General features: G+C 35.6%; 1 protein-coding gene across 1 annotated transcript; it reads right to left on the reverse strand.

Moving 5' to 3' along the window:
* Positions 1 to 807: 807 nt before the first annotated feature.
* Positions 808 to 23612, reverse strand: LOC105214112 (probable multidrug resistance-associated protein lethal(2)03659). Its single transcript, XM_011187337.3, has 11 exons — positions 23456 to 23612; positions 22400 to 22569; positions 16041 to 16126; positions 8852 to 9011; positions 8313 to 8685; positions 7398 to 8167; positions 6430 to 7278; positions 5853 to 6361; positions 5010 to 5788; positions 4525 to 4941; positions 808 to 4399 (listed from the first exon to the last, which is right to left on the reverse strand). The coding sequence occupies exons 2-11, from the start codon at positions 22474 to 22476 to the stop codon at positions 4361 to 4363; spliced, it is 4059 nt and encodes a 1352-aa protein (XP_011185639.2). The 5' UTR covers positions 22477 to 22569; positions 23456 to 23612; the 3' UTR covers positions 808 to 4360.
* Between the last annotated feature and the right edge of the window lie 156 nt (positions 23613 to 23768).

Raw genomic sequence — 23768 nt, forward strand, 5'->3', positions numbered from 1 at the left:
ACGATTTGAGATTTATTTCTTGCAAAGTAATTTCATTAAGGCTTGAGTTTTCCCAAGACACGCTTGTAATGATACTGATGTTGAAACACCGTGGTGCATGCTCACCGATTTGCAATGGTACCGATCGCTAGAGTATTTAATTAATATAGAGACTTTTAAGAGACACTTAAAAAATCAGTTTCGATAATAAAAACGCTACTGCTACTCTATAATTATTTGTGAGTTGGTATTGAAAACAACAGCTAAGCCAAAAGCTTAGATTCTGGTTAATTGTAAAATATAATATTCAAATGATTTTCAGTAATTCATACAAAATATTTATTTTTTGGCGTCATATAGCATAAAGTATGAACTAGTAATTGACTTAATTATTCTAAAGTTCGTTCGATTTTGTTTTTCTTAGAAATAAGAGTTTCTATGAGTTTTGCATTTTAAGCTTTTATCGCACTAAAAAATTTTTATTATATTTACAACGTAGGCTGTTTCAAGCAATAATATACATACATACCTACAAGCACAATAAAAAGCAACATTTAAGTAACTAAATCTAATCTAATCTAATCTAATCTTCTATTAGTTAATTTGTATGTTTGTATGTTTTTTAACAACCAGTAAAGTTTTGGGAGATGCAAAGCTATATTTGGCGACAATCTGTCGATATTTTGTACACTACTTAATTAATGTTATTATTGTATTTTTTTTAGTTGCAAGAGTTTTCACGTAAGTATGGCCTGTTTTTGTTTTTAAGTACAGTTTGTTGACACTCCTGGTATTGGTATTCGCTACAGTCTCGCTATTTGCTCGAGATTTATGTTTTGTATATTTAGAATTTTATTTTGCTTTTTTATTTAATTCAAGTAAATGCATTTGCTGAAACAAACATTTTATCTACACACACACCATGGGCATAACTGTTTTGATTTTGAGCGATACAGACCAGAAATATGACCAAAACTAATTTAAATTAATTTGAAATAAAAATTTAGATTTTCAAATCAGTAAAAGTTTAGATAGATTTATTTATACAATAATATTTTAACAGCTTTTGTTTTTTATCTCTAGTTTTGTTAAACATGAAACATGTCAATTACTCTGTTATTTTGTTGAAATGAAGTACATTTTAAGAGTAATTAGGCGAAGTTTTGTTTTTTATTATTAAATAATTTCAAATTAGCTTTAAATAAATTTTAATTTTAATATTCACTTAATTCCCTAAATATTTATTAAAGCTCGGCTTAAACAATATTCAAGAGTATAAACGCGCAACATTCCATTATGTTTGGTTTTTTGTAAAAATTTAGAATGTACTTACATTAGTACCTGTTTAACTGCTATCAACATTAATAATATTATTTAAGCCTACATTTGTAGAAAAAAATGCATATTTAATTGATGCCAAAATGACACATTAAAGAAAGCTCTTTTATATTTTTCACATTTTTACACTAATTCGTGTTTCATAAATCATTTTAAAATATACTATATTTATACATTCCACTATTCATTTAACAAGGAACTTGTCTTATTGTCCTTCCATTATTGGTTACATTAAATGTTCAATTGGAGTTAAAATGTAATTTTTATAATTGTCATTCATTACACACCGGCTCCTTGATGGCTGTTTAGCGGTATTCTCTACAATCGCGCCTTGACTGGCCATAGCACTTACATACCGGTGGCAACATGTGTTGGCTTCTGCCTTATCACCGCATGGCTCACGCTAATCTTTTAAGGCTGCGTATTGTTCATTGACATCATTAATTTATTGTCGTTTGTTGCAAACAAAATGTATCTTTACATTATGTACCCATACAATTGTATGCGACGGAAAATTTTGAGATTTTGAAAATATAAAATAAAAAAAAAATCATGTGCATGTATTTTTAAGATTTTCTTCTATAATTTATTACTTAGTTTATGGAGAAGCTCTTTCTTGAAATCGCTTTGCTGTTATTACTATTAATTAATTTATTTAATTTCGCACAAAAGAGTATGGATACATAGCGTAATTTGCATTTATTTAGGTATTTATTTATTATTATTATAATTTTTTTTTTTTTTTTTTGAAATCTTTGAGATTGTTATCTTTGAATTAATTCTTGCTGCCTACAATTTCATTACCAATTTGAAGTAAGGCAGTATAGTCTGCTTTACAGGCTTCAAAAAATCGATTTTTTTGTTTTGTTTTAAATCTCTTCCAAACATATGCCTTTCAAATTCCAGAGGCCAATTCGACATATTTTCGAAGCTAGAGCAGTTTTAGTGGCGTCGAGCAGGTGCGAATGCTCAGGCAGACCTTTAAAGCTCGTTTTCTCGAGTTTTCATTTTCACAAGTGTAGGAAAACGGTGCCGGCGATAGCAAAAAGAATATATGTCCGATCGAAAAAAACCAAAGTATTAAATTATCTTCTATTTGAACTAAAATAGTTGAACAAAAGTATTATTTAAACTACTTGTTTTGCAACATAAAGTCAATTTTTTTTTTAAATCAGTTTTTTTTTTCAAACTTCGAAAAAATTTGGTATTTTATAACTTCTTCGGTATTTTTTTAGTTCATAAAGAAAATAAACCTATAAAATTAAAAAAAAAAATTGGTTCGACTGTTTCAGATGCGTCGTACGACCTCCATCACCGGCACCGATTTACAAGTGGCGTTCCAGAAAAATACTTACAACTTTGAGAAAATTTCAATATTTTTTAATAATAAATATTGTTTTTAAGCCTTAAATATAGTACACTGTCGTCTTAAAATTCCGTTTACCGCAATCATTTCCTTCCCTTTCAAAAAAATTTATAAAAAAAAGTTTTTTTTCGGTTTCTAATACAGACTAATGCCTTAAGTAAATTATATAAATGCATTTTGCATTTTGTAAATATTTATTATAGCGTTATATATGTATGTATGCATCTATGTATGTATATCTAACGTTTAGAACTAGTACTGATAAAATCAGCGTTTACTGGAAGAATCAATGTCGTTAATAGTTATAAATTATTATTATTATAGCTATGTATGATTTTTAAATGCATACTCAAAACTACATATTGTACAATTTGTTTTTTGTTTTGCGGCTGCGCACACATTACAATTTCCATAACAGTAATAAATCTACAATACAACATTATATAAAACAACGTATTTATTATTTTTATATTATTTACGATATATTATGATTTATATTCTGATGCTATGATTTCATAAAAACTCTTTATAAATATAGGTACATATTTATGTTTAATACACACACACATTCTTAAATTTATAGATGACACAAAATGTTCTACTGTTGCTGTTTGGTAAAATAAAGCTTCTGTCTACTACTGGTACAAAACATTTAAAACCACAAAGTTTATGCCCTAATATTGTCAACGAGTTTTCACATTTGGAACACATACATATGTACGATATATGTTGTTTATATGTTTTAGCTTACATACAACTTATTCAACTAACTATGCAGGCGTATATTCTCTAATAAATCACAAATTACTACTTCGTTAATATGGTGGAAAAAATGAAGCCTTTCTATGCTGTTAAAAAGAGCAATGCATGCAAAATTTATGCAAGTGTGTCTAAACACAAATGTGGAGGAGACATTTTTTTTAATAATTTTTGCCAAGCTAAACGATTTGCTTTGGTTAAAAACAGTGTTAAATTGACCAATTAAATTCTTTTATAATGTACATAATTAAGCCACGAAATCAGCTGCTGTGTATGTATGTTTAAGGTTTATTACTTGCTAATAGTAGCGCTGTCTGACAGCAGTTAGACCTGAGCTCTAAACTCATTATTGCACGCGTCCAACCTTAGCGTGTGTATGTGTTTGTGCAGTTGGTGTTTTGTTTTCTCCTTTATTGTCTCAGTTTGTATAGTGTTTTTGATTTAATTTCATTTCGATCATGATTATCTTTACTAAAGCAATTAGAATTACCATAAATTTATGTTTGTAATTTCTCACTTCTGTTTATAGATATGTAGAGTTTGTAAATTTCAGGTCAATTTTCTGCTTTCAATGCCTCGTATGGCATATAAGATTAGCATTCGTATAGATATGTATGTATATACATGTTGCCTCGTTCAACTCACACACATCTTAAATACTTTTCTATACAATTATTTACCACACTACGTGTATATTAGTTGATTACATTAAGTACTATATAAAAATAATCCCCGATATGATAATCTACGTGTTTCGTTCCCATTCACACCCCCATTGTTCGGTTCCTGCTATCCGAGAAATTTGTGATGCGTTGCATCGGTGAGAGTTTTTTGTATACGCGCATTAGCAGGATGATTTGATATCGGCTCTAGAATCTTAAGTAAATACTCTTTGAATACTTTCGGTACGGAGAAATGTCAAGAATCCTTTTTCGCACGCAAATTCTCCTCATGCGCCTGCAAAAGAAGAGAAAAGCAAAATTTAAAACTGAGAACTGAGAACACTTATCGAAATAAATTTCAATATCTTCTTAATATAATTAATCATATATTGTGTTCACGAAATACCCCCAAAAGCTTACCTTTTGCGCCACAGTGAGCAGATTGTCGAAAGTGCTATTACCCGCCTGTTTGACCATGCCATAGAATATCTTTGTTTTGCTTTCAGTCAACAACTCAAATGGAGACGCGAACTCCACCGCTCGTCCAGCGTCCATCACCAGCACCTTATCCGAGTCCATTACAGTGTGCAAACGATGAGCAATTGTGAGCACCGTGCAATGTTTGAATTTACTTCGTATTGTCAATTGTATGAGTGCATCAGTCTGTGGATCCACATTTGCCGTTGCCTCGTCCAGCACAAGAATTTTATTTTCACGTAGTATAGCACGTGCCAAACACACCAACTGCCGTTGACCGACACTAAAATTACTACCACCCTCAGAGATTTTACTTTGCAGACCACTCGGCAGTTCTGACACAACGCCTTTCAATTTAACCTGTAAACAAAAATTACAGATGAAAATATAAACTCTAGTATAACTGTTGAGATGAGTTTTCGTCATACTTCTTCGAGCGCCTCCCATAACTTGTTGTCGGAGTATTCGTCGAATGGATCGAGATTGTAACGCATCGATCCCGAAAAGAGCACCGGTTCTTGTGGAATTATGGAGATTTTGCTACGCAAATCGTGCAAACCCAAATCATTGGTATCTCTAGTGTCAATTGTTATCGAACCATCGTTGTATGACAAGCGGAAGAGCGCATTGATGAGCGATGATTTGCCAGCGCCTGTGCGTCCCACAATGCCTACCTTCTCGCAGGATTGTATTTCGAAATTTAGCGATTTCAAAACACGCTCCGACTTTGGATCAGGGAAATATCGCAAGCTGAGTTTGTCAAATTTGATTTTACCTTGTTCCGGCCATGTCTTTGGTGGTTTTTTGCCAGGTCTGCTCTCGAGTTCACCTTCTGGTTCGATTTGATCATATTCAACTACACGCTCAACACACGTCATATTATTCTCCAACTCAGCAGACTGACGCATGCCCCACTGTACCATACCGGTCAAACCCATAGCTTGGGTTATGGCCAAGCCGACCTCTCCGCCGTTCTTCGGTGAAAATACGAAGAAGCTCAGCGCAGTGACAGCTATGTAGACGACGCAGAAACAGTCGAGCCAGTAGCCGAAGGCGCGACTTGTTGTTAACGACATGTAATAACCAGAACTATGCAAATCTTGGTAGTTATCAAATTCCTTTATCAATGTTTTTTGAGCACCGAACGCGCGTATTGTCGATAGGCCACTCAATGAGGCGCCCAAGTGCGAGTAAATTGGTGAACGGTCTATATGGAAGGTAAAAAGTAAATAATAATAGATGAAGTGCGAGATATATCTAGAAAAACTTACTGACTGCCTCAAGACGTTTCACGTCACGTGAGGTATGTAAATAAAATGCACGAAGGTAATAGAATATGATGGACAGCACAACTGTGGTTAGCAAATTCCACACATTCACAATTGATATTACAACCACAATACCCGCGCAGCCCAAAAAGATTTGTAGAACATCCATCAGCACCGATGGCAGAATTTCATCCACTTGACCCATATCCTTTGAGAACCTATTCAATATACGACCCGATGGATTCGTGTGAAAGAAGTACATGGAGGCGCGTGTAAGACCGCGGAACATCGCATTGTGCAACGAAATCGAAGATTGCTTCGCCATTGTAAAGAAAAGCAAACTGCGACTAAGTGAGAAAATAACGGTAGCCAAAGTAATCCCCGAGAATATGTAAATGTCAGTGGGATCCGTTTCATTGTTTACGCGTACATCGCGACCGTATAAACGACCGATTAAGCGAGTGCCAAAATTTTGTGATTGAGTGTCAGCTACGAACTCATTTTTGTTCACCCTGGAAAGAATGTGATACCGCTAAGTTATTTATTCTTTATACAAAATAACCTAAACATTTTAGCTTACCAATAGGATAAGTAAAAATCACCACCAGAGCCCAAAATCTGCGCAGCAACGCAGAAGAACATTGTTATCGAGAAAAGCAAGTAACCGCCACTTGCGGTAAAGTACCTAGTATATAGTGACCAGCCTATTTTACCCTCTTCACGAGTCTCCTGCACTTGTGTAGGCGCTTCACCTGCTGCCGATTCGGCTATCGAGCTCATGGACGAAACACTGTTCTGGCGTTGTCTGCTATTCTGACGTGACAGACTCTTCTTGTCAGCGTCGCCACCAGCGCCATTACTACTATCTGCATCAGCACTTAGATCTGGAGCCACCAACAATTTAGCAAAGTCCAGACCACTTCTACGCATCGACTCATAAGTACCTACAGCGCTCACTTTACCCTTATCCATTATCACAATAACATCGGCCTGCTCTAGGAATTGCAGCTGATGTGTAACCAAAAGTACTATGTCTTCCCGCAGGAAACCGCGCATACATTGATCGAAGAGATGGCGACCGACGTGTGTATCCACAGCGCTTAGCGGATCATCTAACAAGTAAACGTCGGATTTACGGTACACTGCGCGCGCTAAACTGATGCGTGCCTTCTGACCGCCCGAAAGCGAGGTACCACGTTCGCCTACTATCGTTTTATCGCCAAAGGGTAGCAGCTCGAAATCGCGTTCCAGCGCGCATTTTTTCACCACAGTACGATAACGGTTCTTGTCCATTGGCAAACCAAAAAGTATATTCTGACGGACGGTACCGGTGAATAGCCAAGGTTCTTGCGCAGCGTACGAAAAGGTACCATGTACGTTGATGGAACCTGATTCGGCGGGTAGTTCGCCAAGAATGGCTTGTATTAAACTGCAAATAAATAATAAATAGTAACTCTTAAAAATTACTACAAGCCGTGAAATATTGAAATTGTTAAGACGAAGCAATTGCAAACAAAAATGGTAGATCACATAGTAATTTGCACTCACCTTGATTTGCCAGAGCCCACTGGACCAATAACAGCTACTAGCGTACGCGGTTTCACTTTTAGTTCGATATTGTGCAATGTGTATTCCGTCATAGAGCGATCCCATTTCGCCTTCAGTTTATGTATCTCAATGCCCGGCTTTATCTGTTTCTCATCTACCTTCGTTTGCAACGGCTTCAGACCACCATTTAGTGTCAGTGATTTTTCATTCTCTTCAATGATGTACGTTTGCTTTATCGTTTTATATTCATTTTCGTTATCATCGGAGCGATCCTTCACCTTGGTCTCATCATACAACAAGTACTTTTCAATACGTTTTATTGAGACCAGTGTCTCGGCGATTTGCGAAATGGCCATGGGAAAGTAGACGGTCATTGTGTTGCGCAATATATTATAGTAGGCTGTGATGACGAAAGCCTTCTCCGACGTCAAAAACTGACCGAGTAGCACATAGCCCACCAAACTGACAAAGATGGATACACGTGTCATGAACATGATGAACGATTGCAAGATACCGCGTATATAGTTGACGTTACGTATGGCTTTCATTTCTTTGTGACGCGCAAATTGCACCATCTTGCCGAAAGGCTTCTCCCACGCATACATCTTGATCACCTGTATGCCCGAGATGATTTCGTTCATCATGCGTACGCGCTCGTCAGTGCACAAAGCTGTGCGCAGACGCAACACTGACGTCTTCTTGCCGAGATACGCCTGCAGTGGCAGGAAGAGCAACATGAAGGCAACACCAAATAGCGAAGAGACGCCAATCTAAAGATTAATAAAAATATAATAATACATGAAAATTAAGCTGAGTCCAAGGACATGTGCACTGTTATTGTCGACGCGTCACCGCCAATTCACTTTGAATAGCAACATGCGGCACTTAATAAATCCGCTACTTTATCATACACACCTCTCGGTACATCAGTATTGTTATAACTGCTATCTCTAAAGGTCCCAGCCATAAATAATGCATGTGTATGAGTGACGTATCCAGCCGGCCCACATCGTTCGATATCAGATTCACTACCTGGCCCGTGGTGGTGCTGCCCAGCGCCGTCTTGCTCAAGCGTAGCGCCTTTCGATAAATCAAACTGCACAAGGCGACTCGCACCTTCATGCCAGTATGCAACACGGCCAACATGTACGGGTGCATGAACAGCACATTCAGTGCGCTGCAAAGTATCACACCCAGAGCGAAGAGATAGGCAGTGCTGGTGCTCTCGCTGTTAGCCGGATTGGCGTAGTAATTAACCAGCCCGCCAAGAAACAGTGGCTGTGTAACGCTGAAGAAATGCGAAAATATATATATAAATAAATAGTTAATTAGTTCAAGTTTAGCTTGTATTGGCGGATGTCTTGTCTATGCACATAGGTAACTGTATGTAGAACCGCGCTTATTTATCAATGGTAACTAATAATCAGCTGACATGTACAGGAAATGTTACTCACCGCAACCCGATTTCCAACAGGAATAATATAAATCCCAGTCCCGCGTAGCGTGCACCGAACACGTGCAGCACCGCGCTCAGGAGACTGGGTTCCTTGTGCTTTTGTCGTTTCTTATCGATCTCCGCCTCCCAAGCTTCGCCCATCTCGGTTCCCAGCGTAGCTGAAAGCAAGTAGAGACAACATACATACGAGCATTTAATGATTGATGCAGCTTTGTACGGTATACAGATTATATTTCATATTTATAAGATGCAACACAGTTATGAACGCGATCGTTGCGTTAATTATTCATTGTTTTTTTTTATGGTGTCCAACGTGCCGGAGAGTAATTTAATTTCGTTTTCGATTTAATGAGTGAAATTCTAGAGCTAACAGGTTTAATATGTAGTTTCGAATGCCTTGATGTAAACACAAAAAGTATTTATCAATTGTTTGTTCGAATCTGACCTCGCCAATGTCCAATGAAAATTTCATTATCAATATTTAATTTTTGTTTAGCTAAAATGTCAAAATCTTATTTAGAAATTTAATGATAAATTATGAGCATTTTTATGAAACGAAATGGTTTTTATTTCAACAAGATTTCGAGACGTTGATATTATTGAAATGTCCCATGATAATCAATAAACTAATTCTACATATTCAGACATTATCCACGACATAGAAACAGTTATAAACTAAATTGCCATAAGGGCGCTGTATAAATATTTTATTGCTTATCTGGGAGCAGTTGATAAAAATCAGCTAATAGCAGTTATAACTAAAATCACGAACTATTCGAAAGGATTTTCTGAGTCTCAAATGCGGTACAAACTCACGTCTAGATAAGAATTTGGATTATCATTGTCATTAACTATACACGTGACGGAGTTTGTGAATGTGTTTTTCTATAAATAGCTGCCCGTGTTTTAGCTCTCAGTCAAATATGTCTTGTCATTCAGTATTTAGATAAAACAATAATTGAATTTGCCAGTAAAACATTTCTTTCCTTTCCATGCAATAAAATCACAAAATTCTATAGAGTTGTAAAACTAAATATATAATAAGTGGTTAAAAAGTAATCAAGTTTCCAGTATCGATAGGAAACAGATATATGTAAATACTATTCTAACTAATCTCGCAACTTGTTGCACATAATATAATAATAGTCCCGATGTCTGTCAGTCACTTGTAACTTGAGTAAAACTTGACATATATATAATATCTTAGTGAAACTTTGTACACAGAGAATCGCAATGGAGAGAGCATATTTGGATGATTGATTTTTCGAAAAGTGGGGACGGCCCTGCAGGGAAATAGGTTTTTCCACACATTTCCCTTTATCATCCGATTATACATCATGGAAATGGATAATAACCACATCCACCCCGTACAAAGATTACATTATTACAAAGAATATGTGGAAAGCTAAAAAAACTGTTCCATTAACTCACGAAAAAACGTCAGGAACTCAGAAGAAATTATAGAAAAACACGGATATTTTTATAAAAAATGGAAATGGGCGTGGCGTAGCCCACTTTTGGGTCAAAAACCATACCTCAGGAACTACACGATCGATTTCAATGAAATTTGATACATAATATTTTCTTGACACCTTAATGCTACCAATAGAACTTTAGTAAATCTGGGTTTTCAAACATCCGGTGGGCTTTATACCGTATATATCGGTCAATATTTTAGGGGCCATCCATAAATTACGTCACACGAATTTAAAGACTTTTTAACCACCCCCCCCCCCCCCCTCCCTCCTTGTCACAAGTTGTCACATTTTGAACTGACAAACCCCCCTCCCCCCCTGACGTGACGTCACCCATTTTCCAATTTTAGGGATTTATCATAAAATAAAAAAAACAGGTTATTCAATTGATTCTTATATTTATTGTATAATCTTTAATAAAATCAACATTTAGTTAAATATTAAAGTACAGAGACAACGGATGACTAGTCAAGAAATAATAGATACTTAATTATGCTAATTAAAAATACAAAACTTAATCATCTTGTGTCCATGGACTTTTGACCCACTCCTTTATATCATTTATTATTGATAAATCAGGCACTTAATTTTCGTTCTCAATTTGGATGTCAGGAACATCTTTCGCATCAACATCTTCTTCTTCCATCCATAAAGCCTCGTCATCATTCATTAAACAGAGAATCTCTCGGGCACGTCTAGCCGCAATTCTTTGAGGACGAATTTTTGCGATAGTAACAGCTCTTGTTTTTTATGTGATTGTTTGTGTTGATTGGTGGCTTTATATGAAGAAAAATATAGGCCACATATGCTACACGATCTTTTAAATAAGTATGACTCGACACTAGGGCAATAACTATCATATGGAACTTGTTTAGATGGGATGATGCTTGGAGATTTAATAATATCTGTAGTAATAATGGAGCAAACTTAGCGTCGTTGTCATCACTCCCTGTGACTCCATAACCTTCTGATGTCTGTTTAATTAACACAGGTGGTGGGAAAAATCCTTCTTTTAATAATTTCCAAAGACTAGAATGTCTTACACCGCAACATGCAATAGATTCACATTTAACTATTTGTAAAAAATATTGTGACTCACGTACATGTTTAGCATACCAAGTTGCATTATTTTTCAACATCATAACCTGTTCAATATCCAGTCCAGTAACAGTTGGTGCAACATATTCAGCAACGACTGGAAAATTTTCAATGACTAACTTGCTCCAAATCTCAGCCAACACATTACCCGCACTTTCGAAGTTTCGTTTTTCTAGATCTAAGTCAGTAGTTCGATTAATTGAATCAAGATGTGACCCAAAATAATCACGTTTTAATAGTACACCAGTAAGTGATCGTCGTCTAGCACCCAAGAGCGCAGCAGAGCGGAAAACGATATTGCCCTAAATTTTGAAATGTGATGTCACAAAGCTTTTGACCCCCCCCCTGCCCCTTGTCACACAATGTCACTTCTGAGTGATACCCTCCCCCCCCCTTCAAGGTGTGACGTAATTTATGGATGACCCCTAAGTTATTTTTCGGTTACAACCGAATTTAGCCTTGCCTTTCTTGCATACACTAGCTCTCTTTAAGCCCTGTTGACAAAAATTTAATGATAAACCGGGAAATTTAATTAAAAATTAATTAATTTGTTCAAATTTACCCATATTTATGGTCATACACACTTATGTTAGTATGATTGACAACATGCCATAACTGTTGCTGGCAACTTCTTTGTTAATTGTTCATAAATAGGAACTATTGCATGTACCAACATTGGGCAAATCCTAATCGATACTTCGAATGCAAAGAAAGTTTTAATTCTAATCCAATAGCAAACCAATACCATACTGACGAACATGTTCACATATAATTCACTTACAAAGTTTAAGTTTCTAGAACCTAGTTAAAATACATAGTATATTTGTACATATGTGAACATACAAGTACATTTGTATATGTTGTGAGTCTACATAAAGCTTTAGCGACAATATTTGGCGAGTCCCCATTTGCCCGTAGCGACATTGAAATTTCTCCCGTTCACTGGCGATTAAAGTGTTAATTTGTTGTGAATATGTATGTACATACGTGTATGTGCCAGTAAATTTTGATGTTTACTATTTAGCTTATTAATATGTATGGCTGGTAGCAATTACCAAGCACATAAACATTTATTCACATATGCGCTTAAGTACATATATGTATACGTACAAACAAACATCCATACGTCATTATGAACACAATGTATTTTGGGTAACAGTGTGCGCCGGCGCTGCGTCGACGAACTTTTGCCGCTTGCCGGGCAAACTTCAAAGTTTACACGAAAATTTTGGAAATATTAAAGCGCGATTTTTGCTTGCGGACGCTTGAGCAAACATAGTAATGAACATACATGGTTATTTCGTTTTACTAATAAATAAATAAATACCAATAAAGTAACATAGTATCTTAAGTGAGAAGTAACGGATGCCAGTAATTTTCAATGACACTCACATCGCTGTAACTTTGAGGTAATTTATTTTTATTAATTATTGGAGAGAATATTTTCTGCCATGATTATGATTAAGAGTTAATGTGAGTCTCACTTTGGTGAATTCAAATTATCATGTCTTTATTAATGTCATCGACAGAGAATCCATTTAAGTAAGTTCACACTCTGATACAGATCAAAATTCTAAGTGCTGGTTAACATTAGTGCCGCTTTATTTTAAATCCAAGGCACTGCTGCATCCAGCAACCCTCGTTTATTTAAGTGCATTAAATACTAATATTTCAATTGTGCCCATATTGATACTATGAGAGCAAAGCCGCGGTATGCTTAAGCAATTAAAAGCACTTCTGGAAAAATAAAAAGCTAATATTGCATTATAAAGATGCAATTAATACTTTGATCATTAAATAACAAAGACGAGCCACTTATGAACCCAAGTAGTAGATAGAGGTTTCAGTTAACAAACCCCGAACAAATACCCACTTTGACGGATTAATCGTCACTTACGTATGAAGATAAATACGAATGCATTTGTCATAGGAGTATCAGTTGCATTCTTCATATTTACTCAGCTGATTTTTGATGGTATCTGCTTGCGTACAAATTTCAAGTGTTTTTCATAATATCATATTTTGACTCCTCAATGTGCCGGTAATAAATTTCAACGCCGGTATTATTTCTTGGGAATATTACATATACATACATACGTATATTTACATACATATTACATATTTATTTATAAATATATGTGTTTTTATTCAAAACATGTCGAATGACATATTTGCATGAGTGGTGTTAGTTATTTACATATATAAGTCATACAATGCACACTCATAGTACATGACCGTTTGGAAATTATACCAATCAGTAGCGGATCCACCGGGGGGGGGGGTTTTTTTGGTGTTAAAACACCGCCTAAACTCAGAGAAAACAAGTAAGGAAGGGCTAAGTTCGGGTGTAACCGAACATTTTATACTCTCGCAATTTATTTATTTAACTTTATTTATATTATATAATACACAATTTGACCCACATATTCGTCATATATATTGTATAAAGTCCATTGAAAGTTGGAAACCATAATATTAGGTTAGAAGCACCGAGGTCCTCGTGTTCGATGTACGGGGCCTTAAAACCTATGGTCCAATTTCGGCGATTTTTAGTATGCCACAGTATTAACATAGTATTTATGCACCGATATCTTCACTAGTGCTTACTTTATATATTGTAAAGTAAACGATTCAGATTGTCTTCAAAGTTCTGGTATATAGGAAGTAGGCGTGGTTGTGAAGCGATTTGGCCTATTTTCACAACATATCATTGGGATGTAAGGAAACTATTACAAACCAAGTTTCATTGAAATCGGTCGAGTAGTTCCTGAGATATGGTTTTTGACCCATAAGTGGGCGACGCCACGCCCATTTTCCATTATGTAAAAAAATCTGAGTGCAGCTTCCATCTGCCATTTCTTATGTGAAATCTAGTGTTTCTGACGTTTTTCGTTAGTGAGTTATCCCACTTTTAGTAATTTTCAACCTAACTTTTGTATGGGAGGTGGGCGTGGTTATTATCCGATTTCTTTCATTTTTGGACTGTATTAGGAAGTGGCTAAAAAAACGACTGCAGGAAGTTTGGTTTATATAGCTCTATTTGCGAGATATGTACAAAAAACTTAGTAGGGGGCGGGGCCACTCCCACTTCCCCAAAAAAATTACATCCAAATATGCCCCTTCATAGTGCGATCCTTCATACCAAATTTTATTTCCATAGCTTTATTTATGGCTTAGTTATGGCACTTTATGTGCCGTGGCAGTGGTCCGATTTTGCTCATTTTCGAAAGCAACCTTCCTATGGTGCCAAGAAATAAGTATGCCAAGTTTCATCAAGATATCTTAATTTTTACTCAAGTTACAGCTTGCACAGACGGACGGACGGACAGACAGACATTCGGATTTGAACTCCACTCTTCACCCTGATCACTTTGGTATATATAACCCTATATCTAACTCGTTTAGTTTTGGGTGTTACAAACAACCGTTATGTGAACAAAACTATAATACTCTCTTTAGCAACATTTGTTGCGAGAGTATAAAAAAAAATTAAATCAAATTATAAGCAATTATAATAAGTTACAAGATTTTTGTTGTTTGTTGTTATTCATATAATTCGAACTCTACATTTGTATAGGCAGTATCGCTGAAGCTCAGTGATTAATTGAGGATTACACGGGATCTCACATTCCATGTTATATTTTCCTTTGTTTTTGAAAGAATTCTTCTAGTATTTTATCAACTGACAGATCAATATCCCTATGAATATTCATTGATGCTAAATCATTAACCTATCTTGACCTGTCGTATTTGGTAATTATGTTTTAATTCTCTTTAAACTTGAGAAACTTATTTCCGGTGATGCTATTGAAACAGGCAATAACTCCAATATGCGTAAAATCTTGAAAACATTCCCAAACGACGTTGTGTTCACTGCTTCTAAAGCTTCGAGAGCATTCTGAAAATGCTTGCCTGAAGTTCGCTGTTTCCACATTTTCACCTCCGCAAGAAAGTTTTGTTCTGAACAGTTGACCACCGTTTCACAAAAAGAAAATATTTCTCGAGCTTTTTTAGCGTCAAATTCGTCCTTTGGGAAAAACACAAAAAAAAACGTGTCCTTTAATAACTGAATTTTCGCGAGGGAACTGCTATATTAAAAATATGTTGAGTAATAAAAATTTTCGTAAAACCTCCCCCTCCCCCCCAAAAAATTTTTTCTGGATCCGCCACTGGTACCAATTAACAAAATTCCATTTCAAAATAATTTGTACTAGTACTTCCTATGGCAACTAAACAGGCTGCTACTCTTTTAACTCAAATTTTACTAGACTAGTACAAAAAGCATACAAATATTATGGATCAGTAGCTACCTCGCCCTACTGGGTGTTTGGAAATGTTCTAAAATACGAAATTCATTACTTTGTGCTCGAAAAAATGTAATCAGTATGAAAAAAATAGTAATACGAGTACCTCCTACACGAATATTACCCAGAATATTTTCATATATTAATGGCTTTATGGTTATTTATATTACTTTATTATTCAGTACCCCGCACTTGTTTGTATTGCGTAATTTATTAATTCTCATAGAACTTGAGAGAGTTTAATACGATGATAAACTTAAGCCTAATAAGTGCATAAAAATATACTATTCCTAGTGTAAGTATGATTTACCTGATCTGTGGGAATTTAAAGCTCGAAAGAGATCACGTTCATCCAGGGTCTTTTTGCGGCCCTTGAAAAATACCGGCATCGTAAAGCTGTAATGAAATACAAATAATACATTTATTAATGAAAGTTTATTTATCATAAAACAACTCGAGTAATTTTAGTTGTAGTAAAAATTAACGTATATGACGGTAATAATCGTAAATCACTCCAGACATTATAGTAACCACAATAAAATAAATTGTAGCAGTAATTAAGGTCGAATAAAAGCTTGAATTTATATTTTGTTACAACTTTTCATTTATCTCTCATCTTTCTTGAATGATGACTTGTGACATCGAAATGATAATATGTAGTAACCTTCTGTGAGACATTTTGGCCTTACTAATATATATTCTTGGCAATTGAAGATAATTTTCACGAAATGTGTCATCACAAATAATAGCCTCACACAATCCATATTGTTGTTAATTTTGAAAAACTTTTCTTGGCTTTCTGTTTAATGGTTTAAGGATTAAGTACAACTAATCTGTTCATTGGTGATCATTATTTGAAATATTGTTTGGGCTTTGATAGATCTAATAGAATTTTTTCGAAAGACTTCTGGCTAGTGTTGTCCTGATTAAAACGCTTATTGAGGAAGATATCGTAGACAAACACGGTGAAAGCAACCTTCCCTAGGGAAGTTGTTGTAATTGCATAATCAAGCAAGGTGCGATGGTTGGAATCTTATAGTCCACACTCATCGTATAAGAGGCAAATCAGACTGAAATTAATTTCAAGATGTAATTCTCTCCTCTCTCGACGAACCAAAATCAAACTCTAGAAGTCGCTTATCATTCCCGTCTTGCTTTATGGCGCAGAAGCTTGGACGATGTCAACATCAGATGAGACGACACTAGTAGTTTTTAAGAGGAAAATTTAACGCAAGATTTATGGTCCTCAGAAAATTAGCAACGGCGTATATCGCAGACGATGGAACGATGAGCTGTACGAATTATACGACGACATTGACATAGTTCAGCTAATAAAAAGACAGCGGCTACGCTGGCTAGGTAATGTTGTACGAATGGACGAAAACACTCCAGCTCTGAAAGTGTTCGATGCAGTAGGCCTCCACTCCGTTGGAGAGCGACCTGGTTACACTTGGTATCTCCAACTGGCGCCGAACTGCGAGGGAAAAAGAGGAGTGGCGTGCTATCATCGATTCGACTATAACCGGCTAAACGGTTGCAACGCCAATCACATACATACAATTCTTACACGGTATCCAGAGTTTATCAGTTTTACCTTTTTCAAACTCTACATAATTTAACGAAGTAATTGTGGAACGAAGTAGATTTGGGGTTCCAAAACATTAGTTGATCTAAAAACTAACACTTTCTATATGAAAAGAAAGAAGAAGATGAACATCCAAAAGTTTCTCATAATGGTGGTCTTTAAAAAAATCCAACGAGGTCCTAATCTGGAAGACTGATATTAAAACCTAGTTCCTCGAAATCATTTATTTCGACTTCTTCGTATATAAAGAAATTCTTCCAACAACACTTCGAGTGATGCCAACAAATTTCCCACACTAAATCAATTTATTAATGAATACCGATATAGTTCTTAAGAAATTCAGCCACTGTGTAAATATTAGCACAAACGTGTAAATTAATCTTAATCAAAAGACAGCTGTAAAACTGTTTATACGGTTGAGGTTAAACTCATACGTACATATTTACTTATGGGCGATGACTTAGCAAAAGCTACTAAGCGATTACGCTCTGTTAAGATTACGTTAGTTGCTATATCTGCAATGATATAAGCTATGTATGTATGTATGTATGTGATTGGCGTTGCAACCGTTTAGCCGGTTATAGCCGAATCGACGATAGTGCGCCACCTCTCTCTCTCCTTCGCAGTTCGGCGCCAGTTGGAGATCCCAAGTTTAACCAGGTCGCTCTCCACCTGGTCCCTCCAACGGAGTGGAGGCCTTCCCCTTCCTCGGCTTCCTCCGGCGGGTACTGCATCGAACACTTTCAGGGCTGGAGTGTTTTCGTCCATTCGGACAACATAACCTAGCCAGCGTAGCCGCTGTCTTTTTATTCGCTGAACTATGTCAATGTCGTCGTATAACTCGTACAGCTCATCGTCCATCGTCTGCGGCATTCGCCGTTGCCAATGTTCTGAGGACCATAAATCTTGCGCAAAATTTTCCTCTCGAAAACTCCTAGTGTCGTCTCATCTGATGTTGACATCGTCCAAGCTTCTGCACCGTAGAGCAGGACGGGAATGATAAGCGACTTGTAGAGCTTGATTTTGGTTCGTCGAGAGAGGACTTTACTGTTCAATTGCCTACTCAGTCCAAAGTAGCACCTGTTGGCAAGAGTTATTCTGCGCTGGATTTCGAGGCTGACATTGTTCGTGTTGTTGATGCTGGTTCCCAGGTATACGAAATTATCTACGACCTCGAAGTTATGACTGTCAACAGTGACGTGGGAGCCAAGACGCGAATGCGCCGACTGTTTGCTTGATGACAGGAGATATTTCGTCTTGTCCTCATTCACCTCCAGACCCATTCGCTTCGCCTCCTTATCCATGCGGGAAAAAGCAGAACAAACGGCGCGGTTGTTGCTTCCGATGATATCAATATCATCGGCGTACGCCAGGAGCTGTACACTCTTGTAGAAGATTGTACCTTCTCGGTTTAGCTCTGCAGCTCTTATAATTTTTTCCAGCATCAGGTTAAAGAAGTCGCACGATAGTGAGTCACCTTGTCTGAAACCTCGTTTGGTATCGAACGGCTCGGAGAGGTCCTTCCCAATCATGACGGAGCTTTTGGTGTTGCTCAGCGTCAATTTACACAGCCGTATTAGTTTTGCGGGGATACCAAATTCAGACATCGCGGCGTAAAGGCAGCTCCTTTTCGTGCTGTCGAAAGCAGCTTTAAAATCGACAAAAAGGTGGTGTGTGTCGATCCTCTTTTCACGGGTCTTCTCCAAAATTTGGCGCATGGTGAATATCTGGTCAGTTGTCGATTTTCCAGGTCTAAAGCCACACTGATAAGGTCCAATCAGTTTGTTGACGGTGGGCTTTAGTCTTTCACACAGTACGCTCGATAGAACCTTGTATGCGATATTTAGGAGACTGATCCCACGGTAATTGGCGCAGATTGTGGGATATAAGCTATGTATGTCTGAAAAGCAAAGAACTACCGAATTCACTGATAAAAGTGTGATAAACACATTTAATGATTATTACCAATTTATATGAAATTCACAAAGAAATCAGATGTCAAGTGTTTTATCAACTTCTGGGTTTTCAGGACCATTGTGCTCGCACGTTTTGATTTTATTATTCTGTAGACGAATCAAAAGACGTGTGAACTGTATCAGCAGATACTGCTTTTGATAAGCAGTGAAATCAAAAACTTTAACGAACATTCGCAAACATTTATGCCAATAAGTGTGCATGTTTTACAATTACGCAGGTGCAAAGTCCATCATATTTAATATTAATTTATATAAATAATATAATGATTATGGAAAAGTTTCATACATAAGTGCTTGATTTGTATTAGGTGGAGTGCTAAAAATGTGAAGCAACATCATTAAGATTAGAATACTCATATATCATTAGAACGTTTTTACGAAGTTTGCGAACAAAAAACCGATTAAAATATAATTTCGAAAATATTACGCGGTTTTGAACATGTGAATATTAAGTGAACAACGATATTTAAGACATATCTAAGTATTGTTTATCCTTTGTTATCATTCTTATTAGCAAGAACAATGAAGTTGCGCAATATAGTTGTTGAACGCTGCCATTGTGACGATCTCTAAGAAAACACTTCATGTCTTACGTGTGGATGCTTTTTGACAAGCTCTCGACTTCGTATTTCGCATTGTAATTTCCCCCCCACTTGACTTTTATTTCATTATCATATCCTCCTAACGTTGAAATGATTTGTCAATATTTAAGTTAAAGTGATTTTTCGCACAAGTTTCCACTTGTGCGCGACTTTGTAATCCAAGAAAAATATATAAGTTTCGAACACATTCATACATATGTGACTGAATAGTTAAAATTATATTATCACAAACAATTCTAATCAGGGTTCTTCATATTTGAATTGAACTCTTTCTGAACCAATTTCCTTTAAAATGATATTATTCTGATACTCTTTTGACTTGCTCAATTTTCAACACAACAATGTTTTTATAATGAAGGCAAGTTTATTTAAAAACTCGTACTTAGCTAAAACAAATATATATACATTTAACTATCTCCAGCAGGTGTTTGTACTTGATTCTATTAGTGTTTGTTTTTATATTGTACCTATATATAAACAAGTAAGAAAAGGCTAAGTTCGGATGCAACCGAACATTTTATACTCTCGCAATTTATTGATGTAATTTTATAAAGATAACACAATTCAACCCATATATTCGGCATAAAGTTCAATAGAATAACGAAAATCATCATAAATAGTACATGGGGACTGAGGTAATTCCTAAACCGATTTCACTCTATATCGGTTATATATCGAAGACTATACGCTCACTTAATTTTATATTACTAATAATTAGTTATATGGGATCTAGGGGAAGTTATGACCCGATTTTAACCATTTTTGGTGCAGAGACAAACTGTTATAAGAAAAAAAATCAGAGGGAATGAATTACATTAAAATATCTGAGAGATTTACCTATATTTTCGGTGAAAAATTACCCTTAGGCACTGGATTCTTCTTGTTCGATATCAGGGGCTTTGAAAAGTCATGGTCCCATATTGACAATTTTTCCACAAGTGATGTCATACAGTATTTGTGTAAAGTTTTATTCCGCTATCTTCATTTGTTCCTAATGTAACATATGTATTATAAAGTGAACGAATCAGAAGAATTTCTAAATTGAGTTATATGTGAAGTAGGCGTAGTTGTGAACCGATCGAACCGAAACAGCTAAAAGAAACAACTGCAGAAAGTTTGGTTTATATATCTTTATTGGTTTGCAAGATATATACAAAAAACCTATTTGGGGGCGGGGTCAAGCTCACTTTTCCAAAAAAGTTACATCCAAATGTGCCCCTCCCTAATGTGATCCTATGTTCCAAATTTCATTTTCATAACTTTATTTATGGCTTAGTTATGACACTGTATAGGTTTTCGGTTTTCGCCCATCTTCGAAAGCAACAGACGGACAGACATCCGGATTTCAACTCCACTCGTCATCCTGATCATTTATATATATATAACCCCATATCTAACTCTTTTATTTCTTGGTGACACAAAAAACCGTTATGTGAACAAAACTATAATACTCTGTTCAACATGTTGCGAGAGTATAAAAACGTAAAATAATAGAAACAAATTATAAAATGACATTACTATTTGCATGGCTGTATATGTACACAAACTACGGAGAAAAATAATCACGTTTGTATGTAAAATAGTAACAAAAAAAATGTATTCGTACAAAACGCCGATTGCAATCATTTAAATATATTCCAAGAATTCATAACTTGTTTTAAATGTAGCAAAATAAAGCCAAAAACTAAATCTCCAACTATTTTGTAATAAAAAGTGACCAACTCGAGAATGTCAATTTTCCAAAAGCCAATAGGAATCTGATTTTGTATAATTAAATGCTTTTAATTTTTTTTTTTTTGTTTTTCATTATAATCGATGATACAAAATGTCACGATATGAAATATGCCAAATCTCCAAATCTCAAAAAAAGGTCAAACCTTTTTGCTAAGGAAAGACTTGCGATGTTAATTCTTTAAAGCTTTCAAAGACATCGCCAGCTTTTAAGACACTCAATATAACCTATATTCCATGAGATTTGTGTCATATTAAGATTTCCAAATTGAAATGTAGGTGAAGCTACACAATGAAAAATTCCATAAATCTTCTAAAAAAAAATAAATTCTCTGATATATATTACGATATTCATCGGTATAAAAATTTAATTATTCTAATCGAATATTCTTAAATTTAAACAAACGTAGATAGAATGAAGAGCAACATGTGTTTGATGCTCAAACACTACTCTCGACCTAATAACACCCAATGAACTTGATCTATGTAAATACGGTAGTGGGTAATACAAAAATAAGTAAATCGCATTTTGAAATGCAGAGCACTTAACGCTGCGGGTACAAATTGATATTCTGAGAGCTATTATTTACAAATATACAATTTCGAGTCTAAATTTTTAGCTGAAGTAGGCAAGAGAAGTCACGTATGTAGCTGAAATAACTACATATAATAATATATAGCATATTATAAAATTGAATAATTCACATTTATGCTGCTATTTGTATGTAAGTATGTTATGTACAATGTGCATGCTGCTATAGAATTCAACACTTACCAGAACATGAGTATTGAGAGTGGATTCGCGCGTTCGCGTGGATTCTGCGGCAACTCATCCGCCTTAAACGACTGCATGGCGGCGTTGTTGTTTGTCGTGGCGGGTTGTCAAATTGGCAGTGATTACTTGACACTTGATGTTTTATTAAATTCACAACACTTAAACCTTAACTGCAATGTGTGCGTAAAGAGACGAGAAAAAACTATATATCAAATGTGATAAATATGCTTCTTTTGTTATAATTATTTGTTTTTGCAGTGACTTATTTGTGTTCACTGGCTTATGCTGCAAAAACTAATGATACAATATTGATTTAAATATTCACCAACACCAATTTTAGCTTTCAAAACACTTTTCTCTTTACACTTACGAGATTTGCTTAAAAAACTACATATTTTTTTACTACAACACTCTAAGGTATTATTATTATATTTTTGAGTTAAACCTCAAAACACTAATTAAATCAAAATTTTATGTTTCCAGCGCACCATATCACGTCAAACTTGTACATACTACATATGTATATCCCTCCAAAAAAATAAAGAAATTTTAAATATCGCAAAAAATAAAATTCTGCAAGTCACTTTTCTTTTTAAATAAATCTCATGTGCATGAAACCAGAATTTCTGAATTAATTCATCGTGCATAAATTATCTATGAAATATTCAGGACTGATTGAATAAAAAATCTTATATAATTTATACAATTGTTTCGTCATTTGCGGCACTTTCTTACGAATTGTACTGCTGTTATTTGTTTTCTTTGTCATTTATCTTAGTTTTTATTGTTTCACAACCTTATAAGTACGTTTCTTCATTCAAAATGTATTTGGAACGCACTGCGATAACTGAATAATTAATGCTTTTTATCGAAATATCCGTTAAAGAGGAAAGATTCAAACAAATAACACAACAAAACAACTTAATTCTTTCACCACCACACTATGCCTTGTATTATAATGCGCCTATAAAAGAGCGTTCACCGAAAATGCACTGCACTTTAATGCATTGAAACAAGTATTTTTATTAACACCTTGATGCCGAAAATAAAACATACACTTTACTACCAATGCGCGTGCTGCCAATATTTAGAACCCTTTGCTAATAGTAAGAGCGCTCCGCACATTCTGACCGTCCGCGCAAGACTCTTACTGAAGAGTAGGCGCGCAGCACTTTTATACCCGCCGGTGAGCAGCGCTCTTATCACAAGTGGAAGATCGTTGCTTTCAGAGTACGCACGTAATCTCTGAGTCTCTTTAGTGTGTTGTTTGCTCACTTTTATGAGAGCATTGTTGAAAAGCGTATTCCCTTCTTTTCATTTTTATTTTTACAATGACTCGGTGTTTTTTGCCAAATGCATACGTACTCAT

This window comes from Zeugodacus cucurbitae, chromosome 2 (genome assembly GCF_028554725.1).
Source record: "Zeugodacus cucurbitae isolate PBARC_wt_2022May chromosome 2, idZeuCucr1.2, whole genome shotgun sequence".
Classification (NCBI taxonomy): domain Eukaryota; kingdom Metazoa; phylum Arthropoda; class Insecta; order Diptera; family Tephritidae; genus Zeugodacus; species Zeugodacus cucurbitae.